Genomic DNA, 23,795 nt, shown 5'->3' with positions numbered 1-23,795 from the left:
TATAAAAATGTGTCGTGTGTGTATGGGAAGACTGTTTATACCAGGATGAGTCTTGACCACCTCCTTTGGAAACCCACATCCCCTTTGACTTTCCTGCCTGCCCACCCACATCACTGACCCGGCTTGCTATGTGTATCCCCCTCCCCTTGCCATCATGATCTTAACAAGCCTTGGCAACCTGGGCCAGAATGCCCCTGCGTGGGCGGTCGTCCCACTCCTACTGTTCCTCTGGCTCGGCGGCCTTCTCGTCCAGTCGTACAGGTCACGCCGCCGCCGCCTCCCCCTCCCCCCGGGGCCCCCCGCGGCTCCCGATCATCGGCAACCTGCACCAGGCGCCGCAGGTGTACCCGTGGCGGGTGTACCAGGAGTGGACACGGCAGTACGGCCCCGTGTTCAGCCTGCAGTACGGGATGAACACGGTCATCATGCTGGGCACGTACCAGGCGGCGCACGAGCTGCTGAACAAGCGCAGCCACATCTACAGCTCGCGGCCCCGCGCCGTCATGGGCGGCGAGTGTCTCAGCCGCGGGCTGCGCACGCTGCTCATGCCCTACGGCCAGCAGTGGCGCAACCACCAGCGCTTGCAGGCCTCGTACCTCAACGTCCGCGTCTCCCAGAGCTACCGCGGCGTCCAGGACCTCGAGAGCAAGCAGCTCCTCTACGAGTTCCTGTCGCCCGGCGTCGACTTTGTGGACCGCTACCACCGCTACTCGTCGAGCGTCATCTTCGCGCTGGCGTACGGCCGCCGCCTCCCCAACGGCGACGAACCCGAAATCCTGGCCATTGACGAAGTCATGAAGAACTTTCTCTACGCCGCCCGCGTCGGCACCTGGCTGGTCGACGCGGTCCCCATTCTGAACTACCTGCCGAAATTCCTCGCGCCGTGGAGACGCCTCGGTGACCGGCTGCACAAACTCGAGTCGACCCTCTGCATCGACAACATGACCAAGGGCCTCGACTCGGCGTCGTGGAACTGGTCCAAGCACGTGTCGGGCATGAAAGAGGGCCGGGACATGTCGACCAAGGAGCTCGCGTACGACGTGGGCATCATCTACGAGGCCGGCAGCGACACGACGTCGATGGCGCTCGAGATCTTCACGCTGGCCATGCTCGTGTACCCGGACGTGATGAAGAAGGCGCAGGCCGAGATCGACGCGCACGTCGGCGACGACCGCCGGTTACCCGGGTTCGAGGACAGGGACTCGCTGCCGTACATGGACGCCATGATCAAGGAGGTGCTGCGCTGGCGGCCCGTCAGCGCGGGCGGCATCCCCCACGCCGTCATCCAGGACGACGAGTATCTCGGCTACCGCATCCCCGCGGGCGCGACCGTCATCGGGAACCACTGGTCCATCCACCTCGACGAGGACGTCTACCGGGACCCGCACGCCTTCAACCCGGACCGCTGGATCGAGGACCCGGCCCTCCCGCTCGCCCCTTTCGGCTTCGGCCGCCGCGTCTGCACCGGCCAGCACCTCGCCCGCAACAGCCTCTTCATCAACATGGTCCGCATCCTCTGGGCCTTTGACGTCGTCCACGCGTACGAGTCCGTCCCCGAGATCGACCCTCACACCGGCCGCACCGTCCTCGTCAGGCGCAGATGCGAAGTCGACCCCCTCGCCTTCACGCAGGGCCTCAATTCAAAGCCCTTGCCGTTCAGGGCCGAGTTTAAAGTCAGATCGCCCGAGAGGGCCCAGATTATCCGAGAGGAGTGGGACAAGGCGGAGAAGAGGCTTGATGTGCTGTTGGAGAGCATCCGCGCTGATGTCAGTGGGAGTGGGAAATGAAGTGGCGAGAACGATGGCCTTTGACGGTGTATCTCGACTCTGAGAATTTCTGTGCGTGTTTGAACGAGAAAGTCGCGAGGTATTCAACACAGTAAATTTGTGGTCTGAAAAACCAATATAGTTCCTTGATCCAGGAAAGGAAGGGTACACGGAAGAAGTGTCTTTTGTATCACTCGTATTGCCATATGTGAGCTTTGTCTCCCGTTCCAATCCTCTATACCTCCAAGTCTATTTCCACAAAAGACGACACGGATGACCAATCTGCCATCACCTCAAAGATGTGCCTTTGCAGGCCCAACTTCCCAGTCCCCCAAGAATCGTACATTGATCTTTCTTCCTCGGAGACCCTTGACAGCCACCTTGACCTCCTGTCCAGGCAGCAGATCGAACATGTTGTCTTCCCACAGTGGTTCAGGCTCGTCCGTCTTTTCGGTTCCATCGTACGCAGGCTCAAGCCAACAGCCTTTAATTGGCTGATTGGCAGAAACTGTCACCACATCCTCAAAGTGTGTGCCGTTGACATCGGTATGAGCGTGATCATCTTGAATGCTCTGAATGGAAGTAGCCACTTTGGTGTCGACGGGCCAATGCAAGTATCGATACGGCTCGGGCCAGTCAGTGAATCTTGCCAGCACCTTCTTCGTCGACGGGTCCACAAGGCTCGCGTCAAGGATGATCAGACTTTCCTCGTTCCACGATGCATGTGGCTTCAGACTCCCAAGCTCAGTATTGTGACCGGCTGACAAGGTCACCTCCAAGCTCACGCCCGTCCAGTCCAACTCAACCTCTTTTCCGGCGTGAAGATCGTACGCCCTCAGTTCCAGAGAGCACTTTACCTCGACTGGCGTTGTATTATGCGCAAAGAGAGAAAATTTGGGGATATATGAATCCTTTGGCTTGTCTTCGTCAATCCAGCGAGAGCGAGGGGTGCGTTCAATGCCAACGCTGATTGGGGCAAAGTTTCGTCGGATCGTATAAAAGGCAGGTTTCGGACGGAGATAATAGTCAATGTATGCCCAGCTTGTGACCGGATAGACATCATTCAGCTGCCAAATGATTGCACCCGCGCATTCCTCTTTACCTTTCCCCCCAAACTTCCGCTTCCAGTCACGCAATGCATAGCCGTATGCTTCGCTCTGCAAAAGTTGCGAGCAGTATACGAAGTTCTCGAGTTTCATATCATACCGGAAGTTCTCTGACAAGTATCGCGCGATACGTGTCTCCGCGCCGTGGCCTTTGTTGTGACAATCGATGACGCGGGACTGGGGATGACGGTCTTTCGGATCCGGCGCAAAAACATCGACCGTGCGCATGATAGGGAAACCGTGCATACCGAATTCAGAGACAAAACGACCATGCAGCTCTCCATATTTCTGATAGGAGTGCTGCGGCCCATGCCATACAGCCCACTGGTGAAGATCGCCAAATGTGGTGTCGCTTGCGTTTTTTCCCTCCTCGCCCCAAGGCGATGACGGCCAGTATTGGATCGACGGACACAAGCTCTCGCTGACTTTGGGGAGAAGGTCGAGGTAGATCTTCCGTGCGGGGAAACTGCTATCTTCAAAGGGTCCTTTGTGGTCTGAAAAGTCGTACGGCTCGCCAAAAAAGTCCTGGATCCCAAAATCCTCGTTGTTGCCACATAAAAGCGCTAGCGAGGCGCGGTTGCGCATTCGAATAGTCTGTGCTTCGGCCTCGGTCTTGACGCTATCCAAAAATTCCTTGTAGACGGGATAATCGCCACAAGCAAATGCGTAATCGTGCCAGACCAGCATGCCCATCTCATCACAGGCATCAAAGAAGTCTTCCGACTCATAAATTCCCCCTCCCCAAACCCGGATCATATTCAGATGGTGGTACTTCGAGAGTCGAACCCAGTCAAAGTATCTTTCGCGGGTCATAGTAGGCAATAGATTGTCTCCTGGGATCCAGTTGCCACCCTGGGAGAAGATGTCGCGGCCATTGACGTTGAAGAGGAATGTCTTGCCTGGCGCATTATCAAGAGGGCGTTGGATCACTTTGATAGTCCGGACGCCGTATCGAATCGTTCTCGTATCGAGCTTGGTCGATGATTCATCTAGGAGAGACACCGAAACACTGTATAAATGCTGTGCGCCTTGCCCGTTAGGCCACCACAGCTTGGGTTCAGGTATGATGACTGTGGCGACACCCTTTTTCGAATCGTCCAAGGATATGTCGAGCTCCTTTGATACTTGTGAAGATACTTGATCGAGAATGTTGACTTTTACAAACTTGGCAGAAGGTCCAGTTGCTTGTACCGTTATCGTGAGCGTCGCCGTTGAGTGGTCTTCTGCCAGTTCCGTGGTGATGTAGACGTCGTCAAGCCTCGCAGAGTACGTCTCCAAATGGATCGGCATATACGGTCCCGCCGTCACCATTATAGGTCCCCAGTCCCAGCCCCAATGGTACTATATCATCATGAACAGAAGGGTCATACGACGAGATGTCAACACGTACCTGTGCCTTTCGAATATGGTTCCTCCGCTTATCTCGAATCATTTGCGTCCTGGCCCCGAATTTCGCTTCCAGTTCACTCCCTTTCTTCAACGCGCTCTCAAAGAGTATAGAAAGCTCATTTTCCTGTCCCTCGGGTTTGAGCTGACCCGTCACATCCACTCGATGCGGGATGAACATGTTGTCAGATTTGAGAATCTCGTTGCCGTTGAGGAAGACAGTGGCAAAGGTATCCAGTCCCTCAAACAGTAAATCAGCAATGCGAGAGTTGTCAAGGCCCTTGGGGGTTGGGAAAGAGCAGGAATACTCCCAGTCCATTTCGCCAACCCACTGGATCTGACGCTCATTTTCACCCACGTTGGGATCCGGGATGATCTTCTTAGCCAGGAGTTCCATTTGGATAACCGATGGGAAAGCAGTGACCGGTGCCCAAGACTTGAGGTCTGGAATGTCGTCTGCTTTCGATATGCCATTTGCATTGGCCAGACGCCATTTCCACCCCGTGGCCAGTTCATGTCGCTGCTTCACTGCCATTTCGAGGTCGTAATGAGATGGTTGGGAAGAAGATAGCCAGAGTGGCTAGTCTCAAAGTTATAGAGCAGCCTTGTTATCACGAGCTAGAATTAGACAGCCACTGTGTCAGGTGAATCGAGTCGAACTCAATCAGATGTCGTACCGTGTATGCATCCTTCCCCACTTTGCTTTCCATTCTGGGTCAGTGTTCTCACGGTTGGAGGACGTATTGCAGTGAATCTCTCGCGGGGTTGGACCTCTGAGCGCCTGCCGAGGGTGCAACAATAGTGTACTGACGGACGGGGAGACATGTGTGTATGCGGGCATATATACTCCCGGACTGTATCCGCACTTGGCGGCAGTACATATCTCCTCCAATCAACGAAAGATGGCATCGAGGTCTCGGCAACTGAAAGCCACGTCGAACCTTTGACGTCGATAACTCCTGTTTCGCAGTGTTGGGAGCTCCAGAATGTTTCAGGAGAGGTGGTATGAACCTTCTGAATCTCAGTCCACTCAAACAAACATCACCCAGAGATATGGCTCTTCTGAAACAGCAATTGGACGACAGCAGATCTCCAACGTGAGGGAAGTGTTTAGTTGTTTCGTGTGACGGCTTCCGGACGATGTATACAGGAGTTGAGTTGAACGGCTCGGTCGCCGCTTTACTTCCGCCCTCGGGCCTGTGTCACTATAACGGACTCACTCGGCTCCTCAAGGGATTTTCCATTTGGACGCCTCCCGTGTTTAGTGCAAGCTCTTACTCTGAACTAGGTCGTCCACTGCAATTGTGTCGGATGTGAGGTTTAGTACTGAAACTGTTCACCTGCGTTGGCGAAGAGCGGCGCCTGGCGGTTTGTTGAACAAGTGGCTGACGAATAGACGCAAAGCGGCAGCATGATTGAACACGCAATCGAAGCTGACACGAAGTACTGCATTCATGCCGAGTCCGTTGCTCTTCCCGAACGGCAAGATAGGAGCAATCATCCGCGAACTCCCGTATTCTCCATTTGCTGCCTGCTTAGGATAAGTGCTGGTGGACCTTTGGTCCTCGTGATGAGACTGTCCCATGCAAATGGCTCCTGGGAAATATAAAAAGCCGCCCGAGTTCATAACTGGCAGGAAGACGGTTGGATCACATCAAACAGATCCGAGAAAACAAATGCCAGTCTTTGGGTGAACGCGCCTCATGAGGACCTCCATGATGTGAGACTTGCGGACTTGAAAACCTGATCAGACTGGCCTTACGACAGGCTACCCGTGGTACCGTCACCTCCCCTCATGGGCCTGGCAGTACAGCCCCGTGTTCAGCCTGCAGTACGGCAAGGGTGTCCTCGAATTCGTACAGCCACCGCCTCAAGGATCAGGAAGAGGGTACCAGTTCAGCTGTTGATCTCCAAACGAAAGATCATAATCAAACCACTCCAGGAATGGACCCGGCGCGGTGACGTCCTGTCCGTCAAAATTCATCAAGTCCATTGCGGTCTCCGATCTTGCATTGGCCAGAAAATCTGCATATTGGTCGATGTCAGCTGCGTACTGAGAATCTTCGTTATTCCAAGATATCACGCCATCTCGCAATGCCTCGACAATGCTGCCATATCTGTCCGCTGGCCTCGTATGAGGAGCCATATCTTTGAATGCACGAATAGCACCGTCCAGACTCTGTTTCCAACCATTGACTGCGGCTTCGCCAAATATACTCAATTTCTTCGCCACAGCAATAGAAATCAGGGGAATCAGACAAGCTTGGAAAAGCGCAAAGGTCGAGTGCCAGACCGAAACCCTATCGTGATGAAGGCCAGAGCAGATCAGGTCGATAACCTCACTCGCAGAATTCTGGCAGAGTGATACAACCTTCCAGTCCTCGTCTGTGAATGCATTGTGCGCCATGGCGTCGTCTGCCAACCGCAGCAGATGTGGTCGAGACAACAGGACGCGTACCCCCAAAAATCGATACATCATGGTCTCCCGACTCAGCCAGAATCGTTTTGGACACGAATTCTCCGACAGGAACCGGAAGTGGTGGGATTTACTCCAAATTTCGAGTTCGTCGCTGAAGGCAAATATCTCCCGAGGTGTAATGTATGACAACTGGGCCATCCGATCTCCTATCCTTTGGGCGATTATGCAAAACTCGGCAGTCACGCGGAGAGCTATGCCATGCCAGTCTCTGTCCTCGGACTCATTGTGTCTCTGTCGTGCAACGCTCTCTAGCCGCGCAGAGGTCGAGGAGAGCTTCGTAGAAGGCCAAGCGGTGTCCATTGTGAGCGGATCCCATCTTCCAACCCTGGGGCGGTGCAACAACAGTCCTTGCCAGGCGTTGCCAGCGATCATACACCACCAAGTTCTTCGTCTGATTTCGGCTCGAGCCAGCGCCAAAGCTTCTTCCTCAGGTGTCTGGCCGAGTTTTGTCGCCTTTGCTGGTTCACGATGTAAGCCAATCGCAATAGCCATCCGGAATGCGGTTCCCATGACTAAGAATGCGGTGTTTGGCGAGTTGATGTAGTACAAGTACAGCGCGCTCAAGAGAACCAGCGCCTGTAGCATTTCCAGATTTCCCGAGGTAAACATGTTGTAACCAAGGAGATTCCGCGCTCGTTCGTGGTAAGCGAAGTGTGATTGATCGTCCCCTGCCGCAATGGAGCCTAATGCAAGGACCATGTTTGAGAGCGCCTTCCACCCGTCATCTGTGCGTTCCTGGCTCGAGAACTCATCCCGAAAGCGACTCTCGTCCACCATTGGGATCAGGGCGTGGATCTGCTCAAAATACGCGTCGATCGCCATCTGTTGTGCAGACGACAAGGATGGAAGTGTGGAGGATACAGGGGCGACATGATGCGCAGCCTGCGGGGGCTCTTTGCTCGAACTCCGAACGACAAGTTGCGTTGGTTTCTGAAATGCCGACTTTCCAAGATCCAAGAACGATTGTTTTGCAGAGGGGCAGACGCTGAAGAACACATGCAGAAAAGCACCCGTCGAGGAAACGCGCGGATATGAGCCCGGATGTTGGTGGATGATGATGCCGTTGACAGCGTCGCCAACTGGTGGCTCCGGACCTTCCTCGTCCTGAGCCTCATTCCATTCCTCATCTGCAGCGATATCATTGAGGGATTGCAAAGCTTCTGGAACCTCATTGGCGACAGCACCATCAGCAGCTGGCGAAGGTGTCTGGGTATCCACCTCATTACTGATCAATCGGATGACACTCTCTCGAGACAGGCCCGGCAGGCTGTCGAAGTCCACTGCCGGCAAAAGCTGCTTGATGATCTGGTTGCGAGCGGTCAGAGCGTCATTCAACTGGTCAATTGTTCTACACAGCCAGCAGTCAGATGGTATCGCAAAGTCACAAGAGACCACGACTCACTTCCAGGAGGGATTGGTTCTCCGCTGTCGTTTCCTGTAGCTACACCTCGATTCTAGAGAATGCTTTCGACAGTTTTGGCAGGGTAAAGTGCCATCGCACTTGATCTTCCTCCTCGTGCATTCCACGCAAGCACGATTGGTCCTTCGAGGCTCAGGGCCGCTGTGCTGCCTCTGCGGGTTCTGGGCCGTAGCGGAGAAGGTGAGATCGCTAGAGCCATCCATAATGCACTGCCTGAGGCTAGTTCTTTGCTGGCATTCAATGTCAACCGCCGAAATTCATCAGGTTGATTGGAAGGGGTTCCGACCGATGATGTGGCTGTGTAGTATGATGAGTCTGGGTGACCAAGTTGTCTCGACAAATTTTGTAGCGTAGCGTGCCCTTGCAACCCTACGGAGTACAAGCCAGTCGGTTTCTAGCCTGGACAAAAGCCTCCGAGGGAAATCAATGGATCTAAGGGAGGTCAGGTATACATTGCGCCGCAGCTGGGTGGGTGTACTGCACAGTGCAGGAGAAAGACGAGGGACGCCACAGGAAAGAACAAGTCAGGCCGGTCCGATAGAGACTAGGGTTTGTACGTAGTGTGCCGTAGGTGGTATAGGCTGCGCCCTTTGTGGTTTGTGGTGAGGGTTGGTGGGTGACAGTGTCCCGTGCTTGGCGCAGTCAATGCATATCTTGAGCATAGTAATCTACCAAGCCTGCAAGCCTAGGTAAGTAGGCAGGTGGGCTGCTGGTAGGTAAGCATTAAATCACTCTCCACAGGCACCCATTCCCGACAAATAATACACGGATAGTGCTTACCCGAGGTCAACATCTCACTAGGAGCGAGTTACTCCATCACAATGGTAAACCGGAGATCTCGATACTCCCTGACCTGGGGAGTTGTTAGCACAAGTTTCCAACGCCGAAGCTGTCCATTACAACGCCCAAGGCACACGACGATGATGCACTCCAACTACACTGGGGTTGGCGCTGGAAGAGATGGCAATAGAGTAGCAAGGGACGCTTGAGCTTCCTCCGGTTCATTGCGACTATGTGCACCAAAGCCGGCCAAAGCAGCACCGCCTTCTTCCACGCTGAGCTACAGACAGCCAATGCGTACTCGAGCTCTACCTCTATCAACGTGTAATGCGCCCAACCAGGCAATTCCTCTATACAAAGACTGCACATGGTCGGACTATGACCTTGTTTCAGACGCACTGACAAGCAATTCTGCAGCCTTCTCCCCAATGGCATACGCTGGCATCTGCGTGTGTCCCCCGTTCAGACTCGGCATGATGCTACAATCGGCAACCATCAATCCCTTGACGCCCCTGACACGCAGCTTCTCGTCCACTACAGCCATCGCATCGCCATCCTTCCCCATGCGACACGTGCCCGCCGGGTGGTGCGCCGTGGCGCTGTACTGACGCACATACGGCTCCCAGTCTTCCCTGGTAGTTTCGGGCCCCAAGGCGGCGTACTTTGGACCAGCCATCCACACGCCCGGGGCGATGATGTCCTTGGTTCCAGACCCGGTTGTGACGATTGAGTGTGCAAAGCGCACGCCTTCGGCCAACATCAGCAGATCGAGAGGATCGGATAGGTAGCGAGGGTCGATGATAGGCTTGTCGTGCGGGTTCGTGGAGCGCAGGGTGACAGTCCCGCGGCTCTGCTGGCTGAACAGCAGTGTCATCATCTCGAAGCCGTACTTTCCCTCCAAGGGAATGGGATATCCGTGAACGTGACCCGAATACAACTCGGTGTGCATGTATTCGACGTGCGCCTGCTCTGATGTGAGGTCAGCAGCATCTCTTGTTGACTCAGACGTCGCGGCGGATCTCTCGCGCCACAAAGCCGACGAGTTCAACCCGTCGTCGAGTCGCGCCAGCGCAAATATACCGAAGGGGAATGTGGAGAAGAAGCCCGATTGAGAGCTCTGGTAGGTTGCCAGTGAGTTTGCGAACCCGTTAGCGTGGTGGATGAATCGGTCGTTGGTGAGGTTCGGCTGCGTGACCTCGTAGGGGACAAAGACGACCTTGTGAGTATTAGAGAAAGACTTTCCTCGTTAAGGAATGAAAATGCAGCTTGCCAGATGGTCTTGGAAGTTTTTACCCACACTGGGAGAATCGACTATACAGTCGATGCCTAACTGTGCGAGCTCTTCTTTTGGGCCGATGCCAGATCGAAGCAGAATGGTCGGCGAGCAATACGCCCCTGCGGACAACATGAGAAAACCAGTACATGTGAGTGTTTGGCGCAATGCTTACCTGCTGACAATATGACTTGCTTACCAGCTTTCAACACCCTCCTCTTCCCAGAGTTATCCACAACCTCGACGCCCGTCGCCACAACATCCCCTTCGACGTGCTCAAGCATGACTCTGTCGACTACGGTGTTGACCACGATATCCACCCGACCCTCATGCCCTTTCAGGTAGTCGGTACTAAAGGTTCTCACGCCGCCATGCACCGTCCGGGGCACATGGCCGCAGGCATGTGCTGCCTGGCCCGTGGTGAACAGGTCATCTACCAGCGGCAAGCCTTTATCCTGCAAGGACTCTAGGACGTGATTGGAGATGGGCGCCAGATCATGCGGTTCGACATGCAAGGGACCATCTGTACCGTGGTACGCCTCTGCGGCCTTGAACCAGTCTTTGCCGTGGAACGTCTCTGCGCGTTTCATGTACCGGAACATGTCGTCGCCAGTCCAGCCCTCGAGGCCCCAGTCGTCGTAGTCGGTCTTGCACCCGCGGATGCACAGCGTCCCGTTGAACCCGCTGCTCCCGCCCAGGAACTTGCCGCGGTTGAGCTGCAGCACGCGGTTGTCCAGGTGTTCCTGCGGCACGGTCTCCAGGCCCCAGTCCAGCTCGCCGCCCATGGCTTGGAAGAGGCCGCCAACCATGGTGATGAGCGGGTGACCCGTCGAGTCCGGCCCAGCCTCGACCACCAAGATAGAGACATCTGATCTCTCGGAGAGCGCTTCGGCGAGTCTTCCCGCAATCACACAACCAGAAGTGCCGCCTCCGCTGGACGAGAGAGAAAAAAGATATTAGCTTGTGAGCGAGGGGTGTGCAAAAATAATGGCTGATCTGGAACATTTGGGCGGCTGATAAAGAGGGGTGGGTGGGTGTGGAGGGGTCGAAGCATCGAGGCATTATTGAGTACTCCTTACCAGATGATATAGCTGTATTCTTCCCCGACATCCTCAACGGTCCGAACTGGAGACATTGAACGTCTCTGTCAAATATACGTGGAATTATCTACTCGAAGTGAAGACCAGGGCGATAGATATATTTTGGCATTATCATCTATTATCTATGAAGAGTGGAACGACCGAGGTCGAAGTCGAGGTTCATGTCTAGAGACAGAGAGGGACAGTGCATAAGGCTAGGCCACGTTGAGAAAGGACAAGGACAAGGACAACGCATGAATGATACTTCGTTACTGTATTTTCCTACCTCTGTCCATGTATGAACCGTGATCTATCCGTCCTTCAATTGTGGTTCCGTTCATACCGACCTCGCCATCGATCAATCAGTCTCTCCGCTATTGAAACGCTGGGTTCTTTGCCGGGACACTGCCTAACTGGGCACCTGTGTGGAGGGCGAGTCGCCGAGAGTCACGTCTCGGCCCGCTCCGAGGTCTTCAGCTCAATGTCAAGAAATCAAGACAAGTGCTTGATTAAGCACCAACGCACATGGCACCCAATGGCACCCTCGTTGGAGGTTTCAGAGACCACCAGGTAACTCTTGAAAATCCAACATAGTGACGGGCATAGTGAGCATATCGAGCCACTAAGCGATATCATTCCACTCCAGGGCTTGGGCAAGTTTCTATGTTGGCAGCTGGAGATCTATTCCACACAGTATTGCTCACTCACGGTCGACTAGCGTGATCCACGCACAACTCATGGCTTCGCACACATCAGACGAAGCATTGCTCCCACTGACCTCCCGTCTTTGCGAATCCTAGACTACTCACAAATTTGCTCAGAGAGCAGCGTCCGAGGGCATCACCTCCACAAGAGGAGAGCGGCTGGACACGATCGTTCACAATCACACGAATCAGCTCCCCCGAATGCCCTTGACACTGCATTTTCTCGATATACGCTCTAGCAGCAAATGGAACGGTCCAAGCGGCACTGTAACCACCCGCTGCACTGGCCTCCACGACCGTCGTGTTCGGCAATGGTAGCGTGTTGTTATAAAGTCCTAGTGCCGAAAAGATGGCCGTCATATCGTTATCGTGGCTGAAATCCGCATACAGCTTCCGGCCCAAAGGGAACGTGGCGGGATCATCGTCCAGAGTATGGTTCGTAGATGTGTGGTCTTGAACAGAGGTGTTGGTCAGCCGCGCAATGAGCTCGTTGACGAAGCCCACCCCTTGTGTAGGCCCCAGAGGATTGCCATAAGAATACCCGTAGTATTTGCCCAGTGTCTGATAGTAGCCGTAACTGTGCCATTCGGCTTCGGTAAAGAGGGCACAGAATGGCGAAATGGTGCCGTCATCGTTGGCAACGGTGTTGAACGGGCAAAGGTCCATCATGTCCACTGTCTGGTCCATGCTGAGATTGGCGCCCGGCAGACCGGCGTTGAGGCGTGCTTGGATGGGAGGGATGAAGATCTTCGTCCAGGCCTCCTGAGCGTCGTTGCCAATCTCGCTGGCTGTGCCGTTCTCAAATTCCGTGCAAAGAGCATGGTTCAGCGTGTTGTTGAACCCATCACCTTCATACTGCAGGATCACCGGATATGGATAGCCAGAGTCGACATCCGCAGATTTGTCGGCCAGTTTCGAGGCGTGGAAGCCCTGTGTCCAATTGAGGGCCGACTCTACCACCCGATTCTCGCTCGAGGAACGGATGAAGGGTTCGAGGGACATTGCAAGCAAGCGATATCGATGATAGAATTTGGTACCCGAATTGACCATCTGCTCCTGGCCGAACGTCGTCAACTGGTCCGCGCCGAGTGTGTACGAATAATTGGCGAGAAACTCATACGGCCCTGTGAAGGTTTTCACATTGGCATGCACCTGTTTGATGGTGTTGTTGTAGGTCTTGGTCTTTGATGCTGTCGGGTCTCGAGCTCCATGGCGGGACAAGATCTGAACGAACGTGACTTCGCAGCCATCAGGAACGTCTGTCGAGATATCGGAGGGTACAGTAAAGTAGGGCGAGTACTGGCCCCAGTAGTGGGAAATGGTTGGTTGACATTGAAACCCTGTCGCGACAGTATCGCAAGAATCGGAAGGAGACGAGCTTCCTACCGAGACTCCACTATTTGTTATGAGATGAGCATGTGGAAAACAGTCGACTGCGTCTGAGTTATTGGAAGCTTACCTCCAGCCCAAGAACACAACCACGGTTGCCAACGGTGCCAGTATCATGATGGCGAAAATGAAACCTCGATGGACCCTCCGGGACGAGCGTCTCGGACCAAAGCTGCCATTGTGTCGGAGGACGGAGAAGTTATATTCCTCTTTCTCAGAGGCGATGCGAGGTAGATCTTCCATGGAGCTGCCAGATCTTGCCTAGGCGGTCTCGCCGTCTCATAGCTCTTTTACCGTGCTTATTGACCTGAAGGATTTAGATGGGTGATGATGGAACAGGCGGTGCACTGGAAGAATTGATCAGGCATGATATTTAGGGGCCACGTGTAGGAACGACGCGCCGAGAAGGTTTGGACATGTTCGTGTGCTAGTAGCGACTAACAAGGCACGGGAAGTCGACGCATCAGAAGAAAACACAGACTGAATATAGAAGCTTAGGATGAGCTGGAAGCAAGGGCGAAAACATCCATTGACAGCAAGAGAAAATGGTGAGGCTTTGGGTGACGATCAACGTGTTTTGAGGATCTTGGCTTGAGGTCGCAGGTCTGTTGGTGCAGTTGGTGCAGTTGGGCATGCGGTCAAGCGGTCCACGTACGTCGTTCATGGCCAAACTGCGCCCAGCCCAGTCCAGCCCAGCCCAGTCTCGTATCTCAACAATGAATTCAATATTGTTCCTATCATAAACCGCCTTGATCGTCTTGTCCTCTAATTTTCATCCATTCCTACAGTCTACCTTGATGCCTCTATCTAATCAAACACACGAAGAGGGTCCAAGCGCATCCCCTTGAACACACGCAGTTGCTGAGGGATCGCGTCATCTCATCTCACATGCCGCAATCGACCTGAGTCGATCAAATCCTACCATCAACCATCCTTGTCCTTTCTTCCCTTCCAATCTTACAAAGCTTTACTCGAATCTCTCCAAAGTACCGCCGAGGGTATTGTCGTGTCAATATCCATAGCCCAGTAGATGTGCTGCTGTTCACATTCACTGTCTCTTTCTGCTCAGTTGATTCCTCCCTTTAAGCCTCGACAAGTTGACCCCAGTCTTCGAGCGATACTGACGACTGACAGAAAAACTGACAGCTTACCATCATCCACAGCACACGCCTTCTCTATCCCTCCACGTGTTTTCGAAATGGCGCACGAGGGTTTGATTTTGCTGAACCGGCCTGATAACGTCTTAGAAGTCAAGACGTCGGATGGCCACGGCTACTGCGACAAAGCACTGATGGGTAAATGAGACGATGAAACTGCTGGTCACTGTGAAAACCACCAACAACTCCTCGTCTCTTTCTGCGGTACTCGTCGATGATGCCTCAACACTTGATCCTCCAGCTCCACCCAACCTTATACACCCGGGCGGCATACATCAGACAAGCGCCCACCACAGTAAGTACTCCCAGGCATATCTGTGCAACCAGATACCCGCCTCGCCCTCCCCCGTTTGTCGACAATAACGCCCCTCCAATGGGAGGTCCGGAAAGACCTGCAAAACTGAACAGCGAGAACGCCATGCCCATCCTCACACCATTCTTGCTCAAGTCGTTGTTCAAACTCGTCACTGTCGTTGGAAAAAGACACTGAAAGGCTCCCGCTGAGAACCCATAAAACGTTGCAAATACGTACATGCCTGCTTCCGACTTCACTGCGATCCAGCTAAATGCAAAAACCCCGTTGATGAAAAGGAGTGGAACCATCGCGTTCAACGGACCCATGAAACGATCCGCAATGAACCCCGTGACAAGTCGGACGGGTATCGCGGCCCCATTGAAGATGATGAGCAAGGTGAGTGAATCTTCATAGCTCATGTTCAGGACTGTCCGGCCAAAGGAAGCGATGTAATAGTAGGAGAAGAATAATCCTCCAAAGACGAGCGACATGCCCAGGAGGACACAGACATACGGCACTTCACAGAATGCCCTCCATTCGACGATCGGCCCAGATTTCCGCGGAGGCAGTCTTGGCCGCATGCATGCCAGTGCCAACGAAAGCAATCCCAGGTTCACGAAACCAAGCACGCGGACAGTCCATGCATATCCAATCTTTGGGAGGAGCTGGCGCACAAGCACCGGATATATGGCACCGCCCGCCGAGTTCCCAGCCGACACAATGGCGACAGCGAGTCCGCGGTTCTTCCTAAAATACGTCGTCACAAGTCCCATGGTGGGGCAGAAGAATATTCCACTGCCCAGACCGGTACAGAGGCCCTGAGCAAGCAAAAGCTGCCAGAAGTTCTTGCATAGACTCGTCATGAAGATTCCGATGATTTGGACGATTGAACCGATGAGCAAGCTCGGAACGAAGAACCCGGCATCCAGCGCCCGACCGGAGAAGGCGCTCACGAAGAAGACCACCCACAATTGAATGGAACCCACCCAGGAGATGGTCGACTGCGACTCGCCCAAGGTCTCGGTGTAATAGGTTTGAAAGACACCAAAGGAATTGATGTAACCCCTGAGAAAGACGTCAGCCATCTGTTCAGCGCAAGGTTTTGATATCCCCCCAAGGCGTTTCGAACTCCCACATACCAGGTACAAAAGCAGACGATCCACGCCATGGCGACTTGGATCCATGCTTTGAGCCCTCCATCTGGAGGTGGTCCGGGATCGACGATATCTCGAGTGCTGAGACGTGAGGTGATCCTGCTCAGGGCATTGCTGCTGACTTGTTTGAGTTCCGGGTACGATGTCTGTGCCAAATTCTTTTCAACGTCGGGATTGTTCTCTATGACGTCTTTATCGTCCTCCGATATATTCTGGCTCGACATGATTGAGATCTTGGTGTCACAAGCATTGGATCTGGTGGTCGCCCCTGGAAAACACTTTATTGTCGAAATTTCTTCCAGGAATCTTGGGAAGATAAGGGAGTCGACGAAAGTACAAGGGGATTACAGCGAGACATTGTTGGCTTGCAGACTGCATCCCCGAAGGGCGCCTGCATCACAAGTTTGTCGACTTTCTGTTGAAGCGGTGGGCTTTTGGGGTAACCCAATCCCTGACCAGTGCCGAATAGCCGACTCCATGGCCCAAAATATCCGTTATATGCGGCAAAAAATGATGTAATGCAGGGTATCGGCCGGCACTACAAAGCGCAAAGCTTGTTACAACATCACCATGTGGGCACCATAGATCTGCGTATCGCAGATGTAATGACGGAGACTATTCGCGCACAGAGCTCCGAGCTTGGCAGATCTTTTGTCTGAGAGAACTCCGAAATCTCGAGACGAGATCTCGAGCCGGTGTCGGCCTCGCGCGGGCAGCCAACCAGGGGCTCACGAGGCTTGTTGGTGCGCCGTCTGCATCACAAAAGGGCTGCACCACCAATCCTGTCAGCCCCAATTCCCCAAAGTGTCGGTCTGTAGAATATGCCGGCAACCAGATCTGTTGGTTTGGCTGGCTCGGGACGCAATGACCGTGGCTTTGGATCTCCATCACTTGGATGACAAGTGGCGTTGAGCCAGATGTCCAGCATCACGACGCGCAGAAAGGAACAAACAAGAGGCCATGATGTTGCCAACGCAATGCATCATTGGTATTAGCGGCGTCGCGGATGGGCGAGCCGCGATGTAAGACTTTAGTTTCTTGAGTCCGCCTTTCTCTTTTTATGACGACCAACCTTTGGACATCTGGACTGCCTTTTCCCACCTCTCGAACATCTCCTTGCTCTTGGCCTCATGCAGCTGTGGTTTGAAGACAGTGCTGCCCTCGACATTGATGTCTTTCAACTCTTCAATGCTGTCCCACACCCCGACAGCCAATCCGGCGGCGATGGCAGCTCCGAGGGCAGTGGTCTCCCGCATCTGCGGCCGCCGCACCGGGATCTGAATCAAATCCGCTTGCGTCTGGACAAATATTAGCACCCATTGACTCCCTCAAGATCTCGGCCGCAACCACGGTGACATACCTGCATGGTCAAATCTGAGTTACTCATGCCACCGTCGACGGCAAGCTCAGCAAGTTTCGCACCCGAGTCCTTCTCCATGGCGTCGAGGATGGCTTTTGTTTGGAAGCACGTTGCCTCGAGAGTGGCGCGTGCAATATGTCCACGCTGCGTGTAGGCTGTTATGCCGTCTGGAGACACAATGGGGATCAGCATTAGACACCAACGAGCAGAGACAGTGACACTTACAGATGGTTCCTCTCGCGTCATCAATCCAGTATGGAGCAAACAATCCGCTGAATGCGGTGACGAAGACACAGCCGCCATTGTCTTCGACAGTGGCAGCCAACTGACTTATCTTACTCGAGGACTCGACAAAGCCAAAATTATCGACCAAGAACTTGACACTGGATCCGGCGACGGCGATACTCCCCTCGAGCGCGTACATGCGCTTGCCCTCTCCAAAGTCGTAGGCCACGGTGCCGAGAAGGCCGTGGGTGGAGAAGACCGGCTTTTCACCGACGTTGTACAGGAGGAAACAGCCGGTCCCGTAGGTATTTTTGGCCAGCCCGGGAGTAAATCCCTTTTGACCGACCAGGGCGGCTGACTGATCGCCCAGACAGCCAGTGATAGGGGTGCCTTTGAGCACACTCAGCTCCAGACGCCCGTATGCCTCGGGATCTGACGACCGAGTGATCTTGGGGAGGTGAATCTTGGACTGGTCCAGCCGGAAGAAATCGATGAGCGACTCGTCGTAGTCCAGGGTCTTGAGGTTCATGAACATGGTCCGCGAGGCATTGGTCGGGTCCGACACAAAGACATTCTTCTTGGGCCCGCCGTTGAGCTTGTAGACCAACCAGGCGTCGATGGTGCCGAAGGCGAGGATGCCTTTGTCGTAGGCCTCTTTGACTTTGGGCTCGTTGTCGAGCAGCCAGAGGAGCTTGCCCACTGAGGGATACGTCGACAGGGGAAGACCACAGAGTTGTTGCAGCTGGTCTGATCCCAGCCGATGCTTGAGCTTACGGATGAGGGCCTGGGTACGGGTGTCGGTCCACACGATTGCATTGTACAGCGGCTCGCCCGTCTCGTGGTTCCATACGACCTAGATGCCGAGCGAGAAGCGAGTCAACCAATGTTTTCCCCTCTGTCTTTTCTTGGAGACCCAAAGTGCAAGCAAAGTAACGATTGGCTCGCAACCAACCGAAACTGTTGGATAGGATTGACTGGACGGAAGAGGCAGAAGAAGAGGGGTTCATTTTTCTTACCGTTGTCTCACGCTGGTTCGTGATCCCCACGGCTTTGATGCTGGCGCTTGCGTGGCCCTGGTTCTCGAGGTCCTTGACCGCCCCGTCGATGCATTGCTCCACCGACGAAATGATTTCCAGTGGATCGTGCTCGTGCCATCTATATTAATCATATCGGGAACGAGGGAGGGTTAGAAAGTGACTTTGATAAACGAATATACCAGCTTTGCTTTTATACATTCTTTTTTGCCTTTCTCACACACAAACACATATACACACACTCGCACACACCGTATTTTTCGTTCTCCGTGAAAATCCCAGACAGAGAGCAAATAAAACTGTGAAAAGAGAGAGAGAAAGGGAAGAAGAGCTAGAAAACGTACCCAGGATGCGGATAGATCTGCTTAAACTCGATCTGGTGCGATGCCACCACCTCGCCGTGCCGGTTGAAGACGAGGAACCGCGTGCTCGTGGTGCCCTGGTCGATGGAGCCGACAAAGACCTCGTGCGAGGCCGTCGAGGATGACGACTTTGCAGCAGTGTCGCCCATCTTGGATCGGAGGGTGGTGAGCATTCGATTACCGACTATTGATTAATCGACTACTGGGTACTGGGTACTGGGTACTGAGTAAAGATGTATAGATAGAATCAAGGTAGAACTGATAGTGGGATCGATAGGACCAGGAGGAGGAGGAGGCTAGTAGTGCTGCTGGATGGAGATTGTATGGTGACTGACTGGGTCGTTACCTCGTGAGATTTTTTTTTTTCTGTAGGGGGAAGAGAAGCTGTGTGACAGAGCTGTGTAGGTCGGAATGGCCTCTTCGTCTTCGTTCGCGGGGAGCTTGTAGTATGGAGAGTGATGAATTAGTCAAGGATCCGACTTTTTCCCTTTTCGTCGATCAGTTCTATCTCGCGAGAGAGAGAGAGAGGGGGGTAGAGAGGAAGCTGTCCTCGGTAGAGCTGTTGTTGCTGTTGCTGCTGCTATCACTGCCGCTATCTCTGATGACGATGACGATGGTGATGGTGTGAGCGAGATTTGAGTTTCCGAGACTCTCGAAAGCTCGGGCTCGGTGTGTCTAACCCCGAGATACATGCCCCTCGACCAAGTCTGTCCAAGTACAAAGATACAAAGTGAGGAGGCTGGGCATTCACCCACTCATCACTCACCTTACGGGGTTACTTGGGCCTGAGAGTGCGGAATCCGGGGAGACCGGCTATCATCAAACCACGCGGGTTTGGGGCGGTGATCAAGGTGTGATGTGTCAAGGATTTGTCCCTTTGTTCTCCAGACGGCCGGGGCCAAAACCATGCAATGCAGTCCACCGCCCTCTATTTCCTTTGATTCTCTACTGCCCTGGCTGCTCAACGTGCTCGACTCAATCAGCAACATGCCGATCCAGGTTCGAGATGCACGGTACAAGGGAGGACCCCTAGCGCTGTCTTGGGAGAAAAACGGCCATCACGGGAGAGGACAAAGGCGGGGGCCCCATCAAAAGGGCTTGCATGGCGGCGTCAATCCCGTCCACTAGAATACCAACTAACGCACGTCAGGCCAACCACCTACGCAGATACGAACGTGATGGAACATGAAGAGGGGGTGTTTTGGACAGGGAAGCTGGTCCCATCTCCTATTCCACCAAGCATCACGAGTGCAACATCAGCTTCGGTAGCGCAAATCAGGCCCAATGCCAATTCTCCGGAGAGCACGCTCACCACAAAAATTCTCATCCAGGCGGCAGCTCTCGGCAGCTGTGCGGAGGCTGAGCTGAGCAAGCAGGCAAACAGCAACATCAGAAAAAGCGTATAACTAGGGAATACGAAGCAATCGCGGTGCGGCTTGCGAGACACGGTGGCGTTTCTCGGCGCTGAAAGGCACAAATGAGGAGGCGCATCCACTCTCCATCCACCAGTATAACGAGTATTTTCTGCGGGGTAAAGAAATGAGTTGGTTGGTCAACATGCTGAAGAAGACAAGGACATGACAGCCACGAGGGCGCGCTCTCTGGCCGCCTCTTGCAGGTTTTCTCTCGGGAGATTTTGTATAGCCGACATCACGATCCAGTCCGTTTATGCACGGAGATGTTGCCACGTTCACACACGACGAGAGCCGGATAGTCTCCTGGCGTACATCCAACAAGACCAGGGCAAGGACAGAAGTGAAGAGATGCAGAGAGCGACCGTGGTGGTTGGTTTCTTAGTAGGGAAGATCTAGATCTACCGACCATAGTTAGCACCTGGGACCAAAGGAAACCCTACCCCGGTAGTGGCTTGTGCTCTAACTTCTATCCCAAACAGCCAGTGAAAAGGAGAAATGACGAGGGAAATATCTGGAGTAGGGTTCGGGAGATACGAGAGGTACCGAGTAGTGAGGACAGGGTGATTGGCCTGGGTTTTAATCTGCTGATGATGGTGATGATGGTGCTCTGAGTTGGCGATGATTAATCATAGGACAAGGCTATTGTACGGCATCCATTTGTACGAGTGATTTTAAGCAGTTCCCAAAGGAGAGTAAGAGAGGGGGCGCAGGCAGATGAAGACAGATGAAGAGAAGTGGATGAGGCGTTACAAGTGGACGAGTAAGAGAGACTGTGTCAGCCTCGGTCAGACTTGGCCCGAGCTACTCGTTGGTACTTTTCTTGCCTCATATCGAATCGTAGATGGCGTCATTTGATGCGTCAGTCATTGTGTCAGACACTCGGTCAGACAGTGTCATTTACTCAACTCTCTCCCTCGCTCCCTCATACCCAGCTCCCCTCTTCACCCTCTCTCTATCTGTCTGCGTACAGAGATACCCAGCACGGAAAGTATCTTACGAAATCTTACCACCCCTGGTTGCCACAGTCTCCAGCACCGGCAGTACGCAACCTATCGAGCCATCCAAGGCCCGTCAGGGACTTTGTGGTCTTGATGCATGATCGAAAACGGAAACAAAAACCTCGAGTCACACACCATCACACCTGACCCCCCTGCCTAGCCCTAAGCCGTCGTCGTCCTCCTCTTCTCGCCACGGTCATCCAAAACGCCCATCCACAAGGCTCCCCGGACTCTCCAGATTCCCACACAAGTTGCTGGCCTCCTCCCCTTCAGTCCAAGCTCGCCCTCGCCTTCGGGCTTCCTGGACCCGAGATCCATCACCTCACCTTTTCCATTCGTGCGTGATACATGCTTCTTGGTATTTGATCACCTCCACCTGGCTGGTTCCGCCCTGCATGCAACCTCGCCTCTCAACAGCAAACCAAAGGCCTCGTCATGACTGGTTGGTACCCGCCCTCCTCCGAGCTTCGACCTGGGTGCGGCGATGCACGATGCGGTTCCCACCCCCGGTTCGTGACCAACCCAATGGGGCCCCAAAGGCAAGGTCCAAAGGAAAAGTTGATAAGACTCTGGCCTGCCTCGCTCCTGGGGAGCTGACACTCAGATGGCTCCTCCTGACCACAGCCAGTCCCTGCCGCTTTCTCTTCCTGTGATCTCGCCCACAGCCAAGGACGCCGACACCATGGCCCTCGAGAAGGAATCCCTCTCATCTACCCCTCCTGCCACCCACAACGAGCATGGCATATTCCACCATCCCCATGAATACCGCCATACCACCGTCGACGGCCAGCCGGCCTACGCGGAACATGGTCCTCTCGTCGACCACAAAGTCCCCCAGGAGGATGTCGTCCAGTCCGAACCTGACCTAGTGTGGAGCCGGATTCGCCACTGGATGCGGGAACCGCTGTCCGAGTTCTTTGGCGTCTTTATCCTGATTCTCTTTGGCGACGGCGTCGTGGCTCAGGTCGTGCTCAGTGGCGGGACCAAGGGTGACTACCAGTCGATCTCCTGGGGCTGGGGGTGAGTCAAAATCCACATTGTCAGAGTCAACTTTCGCTGATTCTTGTACAGCTTGGGTGTCATGTTGGGAGTGTATACCGCGGGCATCTCAGGAGCACATTTAAATCCCGCCGTCACATTTGCAAACTGCGTATTTCGCAAGTTTCCCTGGCGAAAGTTTCCCATCTACATGATTGCTCAGACGTTAGGCGCCCTGTGTGCCTCGGGCGTGGTCTACGCCAATTACAAATCGGCTATCGACGTCTTCGAAGGCGGCCCCAATATTAGAACGGTCCCGGGCTATTCAGACACTGCATCGGCGGGGATCTTTTGCACCTACCCGGCGCCGTTCATGACCAAGACCGGACAGTTTTTCTCCGAGTTCATCGCAAGCGGCATCCTCATGTTCATGATCTACGCGCTTAAGGACGATGGTAATCTCGGGGCTGGGAATCTGACGCCGCTGGGCCTGTTCTTTGTCATCTTTGGGATCGGCGCTTGCTTGTAAGTTGTGCTGGACCGCGTGTGCACGGCAACCAAAACTAACTCTCCCTGCCAACAGTGGCTGGGAAACGGGCTATGCCATCAATCTGGCTCGAGACTTTGGCCCGAGATTGATGTCATACATGCTTGGGTACGGTCCAGAAGTGTGGCGAGCCGGCGATTATTATTTCTGGGTAAGACGGAACACTGCCACACTAACTGGATGCATTTGTTGACGGTCTCCATAGGTACCAATGGTCTCGCCTTTCTTCGGATGCACATTCGGTGGCTGGCTATACGACATGTTCCTGTTCACCGGCGAATCTCCCATCAACACGCCGGTTGTGGGATTGGCTAGATTTCTGAAGCCGAATCGGGCGACATGGTCCAACACGTATGTCCCGCAAGAGGGTTCGAAGGTCTAGACAATCTCCGACCGCAACTGACTGTCGACTTCGGTATTGACCATGGACTCCCACTCAAAACCCCTCCGAAACACAACAGAAGAGACTTTGGACGCGCACATGACAAGGCTTAAGAGATTCCCGGAAGACAACAAAAGCAAGAGGCGGGCAGACAAAAACGGGACCCATACTCCAGACAGATGTATTTCTAGGTGTTTTGATGACGTTTACGAAGGCTTTTGGAAACAAAATAATCAATGTGTGGTTGTATACTTTGTGATTTTCGTTGCTCTCCCAGACACGACAATTTCAGCCTCGGACTTTTGGCTGGGCGCGTCCTTCCTGCCACTTTGGGACTAGCGCTTAATTTCCAGCGAAACTTTATTTGAGCTCCAGCTTCTTCTCAATTTTGCGTCTTCCAAACAACCCATGTCACCACCCTGCTCCATCCTCCCTCTTGGGCGAAAAACATTCTCGCGCGATATGAGATTGCGCTGATGACACAGGCTGGTATACGAAGTGCCCGA

At 53.8% G+C, this 23,795-nt stretch overlaps 8 protein-coding genes across 8 annotated transcripts; 2 read left to right on the top strand and 6 right to left on the bottom strand.

Moving 5' to 3' along the window:
* Window positions 1-188: 188 nt before the first annotated feature.
* AYO20_09457 (hypothetical protein) lies at window positions 189-1,787 on the top strand (the record flags this gene model as incomplete). Its single annotated transcript, XM_022647727.1, has 1 exon — window positions 189-1,787. The coding sequence occupies one exon, from the start codon at window positions 189-191 to the stop codon at window positions 1,785-1,787; it is 1,599 nt and encodes a 532-aa protein (XP_022496336.1).
* A 272-nt stretch (window positions 1,788-2,059) lies between these two features.
* On the bottom strand, window positions 2,060-4,793 carry AYO20_09456 (hypothetical protein; the record flags this gene model as incomplete). Its single annotated transcript, XM_022647726.1, has 2 exons — window positions 2,060-4,213; window positions 4,263-4,793. 2 exons carry the CDS (start codon window positions 4,791-4,793, stop codon window positions 2,060-2,062), a joined length of 2,685 nt encoding a protein of 894 aa, XP_022496335.1.
* A 1,335-nt stretch (window positions 4,794-6,128) lies between these two features.
* AYO20_09455 (hypothetical protein) lies at window positions 6,129-8,360 on the bottom strand (the record flags this gene model as incomplete). The annotated part of the gene is made up of 3 exons (XM_022647725.1): window positions 6,129-8,085; window positions 8,140-8,178; window positions 8,239-8,360. 3 exons carry the CDS (start codon window positions 8,358-8,360, stop codon window positions 6,129-6,131), a joined length of 2,118 nt encoding a protein of 705 aa, XP_022496334.1.
* Window positions 8,361-9,313: 953 nt separating this feature from the next.
* On the bottom strand, window positions 9,314-11,345 carry AYO20_09454 (hypothetical protein; the record flags this gene model as incomplete). Its single annotated transcript, XM_022647724.1, has 4 exons — window positions 9,314-10,153; window positions 10,235-10,332; window positions 10,386-11,143; window positions 11,290-11,345. 4 exons carry the CDS (start codon window positions 11,343-11,345, stop codon window positions 9,314-9,316), a joined length of 1,752 nt encoding a protein of 583 aa, XP_022496333.1.
* A 696-nt stretch (window positions 11,346-12,041) lies between these two features.
* Window positions 12,042-13,625, bottom strand: AYO20_09453 (hypothetical protein; the record flags this gene model as incomplete). The annotated part of the gene is made up of 2 exons (XM_022647723.1): window positions 12,042-13,389; window positions 13,453-13,625. 2 exons carry the CDS (start codon window positions 13,623-13,625, stop codon window positions 12,042-12,044), a joined length of 1,521 nt encoding a protein of 506 aa, XP_022496332.1.
* A 1,136-nt stretch (window positions 13,626-14,761) lies between these two features.
* On the bottom strand, window positions 14,762-16,212 carry AYO20_09452 (hypothetical protein; the record flags this gene model as incomplete). The annotated part of the gene is made up of 2 exons (XM_022647722.1): window positions 14,762-15,899; window positions 15,974-16,212. The coding sequence occupies 2 exons, from the start codon at window positions 16,210-16,212 to the stop codon at window positions 14,762-14,764; spliced, it is 1,377 nt and encodes a 458-aa protein (XP_022496331.1).
* An 834-nt stretch (window positions 16,213-17,046) lies between these two features.
* AYO20_09451 (glycerol kinase) lies at window positions 17,047-19,118 on the bottom strand (the record flags this gene model as incomplete). Its single annotated transcript, XM_022647721.1, has 5 exons — window positions 17,047-17,286; window positions 17,349-17,515; window positions 17,574-18,426; window positions 18,590-18,728; window positions 18,952-19,118. 5 exons carry the CDS (start codon window positions 19,116-19,118, stop codon window positions 17,047-17,049), a joined length of 1,566 nt encoding a protein of 521 aa, XP_022496330.1.
* A 2,868-nt stretch (window positions 19,119-21,986) lies between these two features.
* Window positions 21,987-23,289, top strand: AYO20_09450 (hypothetical protein; the record flags this gene model as incomplete). The annotated part of the gene is made up of 4 exons (XM_022647720.1): window positions 21,987-22,402; window positions 22,454-22,885; window positions 22,944-23,058; window positions 23,113-23,289. The coding sequence occupies 4 exons, from the start codon at window positions 21,987-21,989 to the stop codon at window positions 23,287-23,289; spliced, it is 1,140 nt and encodes a 379-aa protein (XP_022496329.1).
* Window positions 23,290-23,795: the final 506 nt, after the last annotated feature.

The sequence above is a fragment of the Fonsecaea nubica genome (assembly GCF_001646965.1).
Source record: "Fonsecaea nubica strain CBS 269.64 chromosome Unknown Scaff87, whole genome shotgun sequence".
NCBI classification, from domain to species: Eukaryota; Fungi; Ascomycota; class Eurotiomycetes; order Chaetothyriales; family Herpotrichiellaceae; genus Fonsecaea; species Fonsecaea nubica.
The sequence above is the reverse complement of the archived record's forward strand: the minus strand, read 5'-3'. Positions and strand labels throughout refer to the sequence as shown.